This window comes from Monopterus albus, unplaced genomic scaffold, assembly GCF_001952655.1.
Source record: "Monopterus albus unplaced genomic scaffold, M_albus_1.0 scaffold402.1, whole genome shotgun sequence".
NCBI lineage: Eukaryota > Metazoa > Chordata > Actinopteri > Synbranchiformes > Synbranchidae > Monopterus > Monopterus albus.
The window spans coordinates 209,712-215,994 of NW_018128282.1; the positions used below are offsets into that span (position 1 = coordinate 209,712).

The window sequence follows — 6,283 nt, forward strand, 5'->3', positions numbered from 1 at the left end:
TGCTGAACCAATTTACCTGCATTACACATTCCTCAAAACAATAAAACCTTCTACTCTCCTCTCACTGACAGGGCAGGGATAGTAATCTTCCTCCTTCCAGTATTCATTCATTTTCACATAATCATTAACACACCAATATATGATTTATTGATCTAAATTCTCACATATACAACAGAAGAACATATTAGTAAGTCTTTAACTGCTTCAGTAACCTTGTTTAGCATAACCTGAAATATCACTTATTGTGTTAATCAAGACAATAAAAAGTAGTTAGTACCAGATTCATTAAATTGTTTCAAATAGCCACTTGTTATCCTAATATTTACTTTTAGATTTTGCCGCAAAATATGTTAACAAAGACAGTCTAATGTGACTGATGTCTAGCTGTGAAGTGAATGTTTACCTCATTTCCTCAGGTGCATTCCTCATCCCCTACCTGATAGCGCTGGTGTTCGAGGGCCTCCCCCTGCTCTACCTGGAGCTGGCTATAGGACAGCGGCTCCGCATGGGGAGCACTGGGGTCTGGCGCTCCATATCACCACTGCTGGGTGGAGTTGGTGGGTAACCTAAGATTATTAATAGTAAAGTTTATATGTTTTTTTTAGATTTGCCCCAGAAATCTGACTGTTAAATCATAAAACAAACATTTAATAACCACTGGTGATTTACACACAGCTACAATAATGGGTTTGCAGAATGATAAATTAAGTAAAACTGAGCTCAAGTTCAAAGTACAAAATCACATCTTAAACTGGACTATGCAGAAGAAACTGTTGCTTCCACAAGTAGCTGATGTAAAATATTCACCATATTTAAGAGTAGCACCTCAGAGCACCATCACTTTGCCAGTTGTGTGTGAAACATTGACTGGAATGAAAACATTTCTGAGAAAAACCTAATACAATTCTTCATTACTTCATGAGCTAAAACATTTTTGTGGATGTAATATACAGTATATATTTACTATCTTTTCCTGACAATATTATTTTCTATATGTAGGCATTAGTTCCATGTTGGCATCTTTCCTGGTGGGTATTTTCTACAACACCATCCTGGCTTGACAATCACACAGGTGACAAATGACCTACCAGTCATTTCAGATGTTTGTGATACATTTATTGTTACACAGAAAGGAAAAGAAAACCACCATTTGATTGTAATTCTACACTGGCAGAAAAACTCGCTGACAGCAGTTTGATAGTTTATGTAAAATATTAACGGTATCAAATCAGGTGTGAGAAATTTGTATATTTACCACAAACTTTCACCTAGAGGACTGGAAACTTTCAGGCTCTGCCTGGCATTTCAGGTCAGATTTAAGAGAAAATCTACTAGATTGTTTTATGGCATAGATGAATATTAAACCACAACATCAAATAAAAAGCACATGTTTTAGTTTCAAGGTGAGTTTTAGAGTTTTGTTATGTGACAGACATGGAGCACAAATCATGGTCTCATTTGTTGTCATTAATCATGCTAAGGTATTAATATTCATGGTGATAAATTTGTTAACATGTGTAGTTTACACAACTTGATGAAATTTGAAAGAAATTTTAATACTGAACTCTGATCTCATGATGTCAGTGTTTTCCTTCTATATGAACCCATATAGCCTACAATGAAGAGTGTGTGAAAAGCACTCCAGTGAATTATTTCTGGTACCGTGAGACCCTGAACATCACACCTGACATTGAGATCAGCAGCTCCCCACAGTGGTGGATGGTCATCTGTTTGGCCAGCGCCTGGTGTATCGTCTATGTTTGCTTCATCAAAGGTATCAAGTCCATGGGAAAGGTCAGTTTACCTGGTGAAAAATATGTAACCTCTTATGCACCATACCTATTTTATATCGCTGCTGGCAATTAGAGTAAACTGTGAAAAATGTTTCCATGTCTCAGGCTGTGTATGTGACAGCCACCTTTCCTTACCTGGTACTGACAATCTACTTGATCTACGCCCTCACTCTGCCTGGAGCTACTGATGGACTAGTGTACCTCTTCACTCCAGATGTGAGTTTAGTCATTTGTTGCTACTACAGGTGATGTCAAATTATTTATTGCAGCACAGACACAATGACATGGTGTGTTGCTTTCATACCCTCTGCAGTGGGAGACACTGAAGAGCCCTCAGGTGTGGCTGGATGCTGCCACCCAGATCTTCTTTTCGCTTTCTGTGGCCTTTGGAGGTCTCATAGCTTTCTCCAGCTATAATGCAGAGAAGTAAGAACTAAAATTCCTCAGCTACCTTGGTAAAACTAGGATGATCTGTGTGATATTTAAAAAAAAGGTTTGCAACACTGTGTCTATTAGAAACAACTGTGAGAGGGATGCTGTTTTAGTAGGAGTAATAAACAGTGCCACATCTCTGTATGCCTCCATTCCCATTTTCTCCATCCTGGGATTTAAAGCTACAAGTGACTACAACTCCTGTCTACAAGAGTATGTACACACACCTATTCCACATAAATTCAAAGCTTCTTATTTGTGCTATCATACCACTGAGACAATTTTTTTGGTATCCCATCCACAGAAACATCTTGGTTCTGACCAACCACTTTGATTTCTCAGACCAGAACATAACAGTGGAGGACTATGAGCCATGGTTTAAATATCTAAATCAGACATATCCTGATCAGGTGGCCAGTTTGGCCCTGAGGCCATGTGACCTGCAAACATTCCTTGGCCAGGTATGGTAATTTTTAAAAGATCACCTTTTATGGAAACTACAGTCTTTTTGTCTGAATCTCTCTCTTCCTTTAAATCCTGACTGTTTTCCATGATTCGCTCCTCTTTCTTTCCCAGACTACAGCACATCATGTGGCGGTCAAACATGCAGTCAGTTAATGCTTCCTCAGCACTTTGTCTCTCTTTTATCGCCCTTCCCCAGAGTGCTTCAGGAACCGGCCTGGCCTTTATTGTGTTCACTGAAGCAGTGATAGATATGCCAGGCTCACAGATATGGGCAATACTGTTTTTCATTATGCTCTTCAGCTTGGGCCTCTCCTCCATGTTTGGCAACATTGAGGGTGTCCTCACCCCTATCAACGACCTCAAACTGGTGCCCAAGTGGATCCCTCATGAACTCCTAACAGGTACCACCAAGTCAACATAAGTTCAACAACATTTTTACCCTTTGAACTCCCTTTCTCAAAACCTTTTTTTTCCTCACTTCCTCAGCGATCATCTGCTTGGTATCCTTCTTGACAGCACTCATCTTCACACTGGGTTCAGGGAACTACTGGGTGGAGGTCTTTAACAGCTACGTGGGCTCTGTGCCTCTGCTCATTATTGCATTCTTTGAAATTATTGGAGTGATTTACATCCGTGGAATGAAAACGTAACTTTTCTCCTCTTCATCTTGTCAAATTCATATAGTTTTAATCCAGGTTTGTTCAACATTTTCTCATGCCCATTGTGTTGTCTGATAGATTCAGTGAAGACATCTTTTTCATGACGCAGAAGAAGCCCAACATCTTTTGGAAGGCATGCTGGATGGTGATCAGTCCGTTAATGCTCCTAGTGGTGCTGATTGCCTATGTGGTAGTTCAAGCACAGCAACACCCTGCCTATCCCGCATGGAACCCAGCTTATGTAAGCAAGTAAAGGGCACTGACAAGGGAAACATGCAATAGTAGTGGATCCAGTCTGGATTCCATTATAGTTGAATGCATATAGTGTAGATATTGCTTTTGTGTAAAAATCGTTTTTTCGGTTGTATTTCTTGGTTGTCACTTCAAGTAAAGCTAAGCTAACTGCTAGCTGGCTCCAGCTTCATACTTTGCAGGGTGATATGCTATTGATCATTTCATGCCACTTTCAGCAAGAAAGCAAATAAGTAAATTTCATAAACTATCAAACAATTTTTTGCTACTTAATTCTAAAGTGAATTATTATTGCTATAACATTCGATGATAAAATATATTTTATACTTCTGTCTGTTTCTTTAGGAACTATTCCCTAAAACTGAATTGAAGCCGTACCCAGACTGGGTCTTTGCCATAATCATCCTCCTCTGTGTTGTCCCTGTGATTTCTATCCCTATCGTGGCTCTCTACCATCTGATCTGCTGTATAAGAAAGAAGTCCCCTGCTCACTATGAACAAAACCACTGCTACAACAATGACTCATTTGAGGGTGAAATACAAGAATACAATAAACACAAAGCTTAGGAAATGTTGCAAGTAGCAGTGTAATCATATTCTCAGTGGAACTTTGATCTTAGTTGTATTTCACTGAATAGCCAGAGATGATCAGTCATGTTGGGCTGTAATATAGACACTTCTATATGGACACCTTTATTTAACCAGGAAATAATGTGCCCCTTTAAGACCCAATGACTCTTTTACAAGAGAGTCCTTGAATAATTATCAGGACCTGACCTAACAAATGACAACTCATATTTGTTTCTTCAATTACAAAAGTGGATTTTTTTTTAAATGTGATTTATTTTTCACTTTCAAGACTGTGTAGTGTGCTGTACATGATGTAAATAAAATTCAATCCAAAAAATCATAGCGAAACAGCCATCTTTGATTCCACATTAACCCTAACATTTGAACATAAATATCATAAAACATTCATGCATGAGATCTTAAGCTGTTTGAGAAATCTCTTTAAAAAAAGTAAAGAACTGGAACTACTGTCTTCTACAAAGGCCACTTGATTTCACAGACAATATTTCTGTGAACTTATTTACACATAAATTATTTGCAAAAACATCTCATGACTTCATGGAAAACTACCATGAAGTGTAAACCAAAGTCCAGAGAAACAAACAAGCAGCAGATGTGAAAACAGCAGGAGGATTTTCAGTAATCCATCTTTATGGAGGTTGTTGCTTTATATGGTGCATTTATGACCGAGGCTTATCACTTAAGTGTTTTATATCAGATGATTAGGGGCTGTTTTTTGCAACCAGCTTTCCTGTCATTGTGCAAAACATACACTACAACTGGCCTGATCTACCAGATAAACTCAAACTGCTCATTTTATGCTATCAAAACCTGAGGATGAGACAAGCAAATAAAACAGATTTGCACTATATCTTGATTTTGAGACAAATTTTGGAGAAAAAAAATCACAAAACTATGAGGGACACACAGGACATAATACTACATTACATATATTTCAGCAGCTGAGGCTTTCTTGGGTGCTGGAAGTAACAGGGATTAGCTGGCAGTCTACATCTGGATGGCCAAGAAGTCGACTGGGGTCCTGGGGTTAGTGGCTTTTCCGGCCCAGCCTCAGATCCCCGAGACGCCGCTCCAGACTGCGCTTCCCTATCAAAAGGTGACATCAAAAGACAGAATGGTGATTTTGTTGTTGTTGTTGTTGTTGTTCTCTGATGCAGTGAACTGTAAAATTCATCCACCTGAACTTTTTCTGAATTCTGTAAAATCAAAATAAAGGTGGCAATAAACTGACTATCAGGTGATATCAAAATGTGTTGGGTTGGGCACACCTCCCACAGAGTTCGCATCCAAAGGGCCTTCATTTATGGGATCTGACAGCTTCATTTCAAAGTTAACTGTAGTGCAAGCACAGTCTGTATGCAGTTTTTTTTCCTCATGTGGCAGTCTATTGTTTTTGCATTTGTGCCTGTAATTTCTGGCTCAAAACAAACAGGCTTAATGAGGCGGTATAGATACAGGACAATTTGCCATAAGATAGTGCCTGTTTCCCCTGCTCAAGACCCTTTTATTACAATAGCGCATAAACAACACACATGGCTCTCCAAAATCACAAACCACCTTTCATGCACACATGTAGTCTGTAATGAGCAAAAGAATGGCTGAGGTTTATGTATAACGGTCAAAGTGTTTATTCGTCATATGCACAGTTAGGAAACGTGTTTCCCTGTACAATGAAATTCTTACTTTGCCGTCCTAATGAATGCCACAAAATACAAATGGAATATAAAGTAGATAAATAACTAACACAAAATCTAAGGCACTTTAAAACAGCAACTGAACAGATAAATAGAAATATATAAGAATATAATAAGAGAATGTAGCAGCATGTGCAGTAGTCATCAATGTGAAATTATGCATGTGCAAACTGAGAATGTAAACAGTACAGGTCTTCAGTATATGACATATTTCTTGGTAATAAACTCCTCAGCTGTTTAGGAGTCTGATGGCAAAGGGAAAGAAAGGGTTTTTCAGTCTGGAGGTCCTACACGTCACACTTCTGAACCTCCGGCCAGAGGGTAGGGAGGCGAACAGTCCGTGCTGAGGGTGGGTGGGATCTTTGAGGATGGAGGCAGCTTTCCTACGCACCCTGCG

The 6,283-nt window shown here is 39.1% G+C and overlaps 1 protein-coding gene and 1 pseudogene across 1 annotated transcript in view; one reads left to right on the forward strand and one right to left on the reverse strand.

The window, feature by feature from the left end:
- The window catches only part of LOC109951699 (sodium-dependent neutral amino acid transporter B(0)AT3-like), a 5,174-nt pseudogene extending 988 nt beyond the window's left edge, over positions 1-4,186 (forward strand).
- Positions 4,187-4,452: 266 nt separating this feature from the next.
- tert (telomerase reverse transcriptase) overlaps positions 4,453-6,283 on the reverse strand; it is a 12,746-nt gene continuing 10,915 nt past the window's right edge. Inside the window, 2 exon segments of the mRNA XM_020586310.1 lie at positions 4,453-5,231; positions 5,233-5,278. Of these exon segments, the coding sequence (XP_020441966.1) occupies positions 5,180-5,231; positions 5,233-5,278 (98 nt within the window). The 3' untranslated portion in view covers positions 4,453-5,179.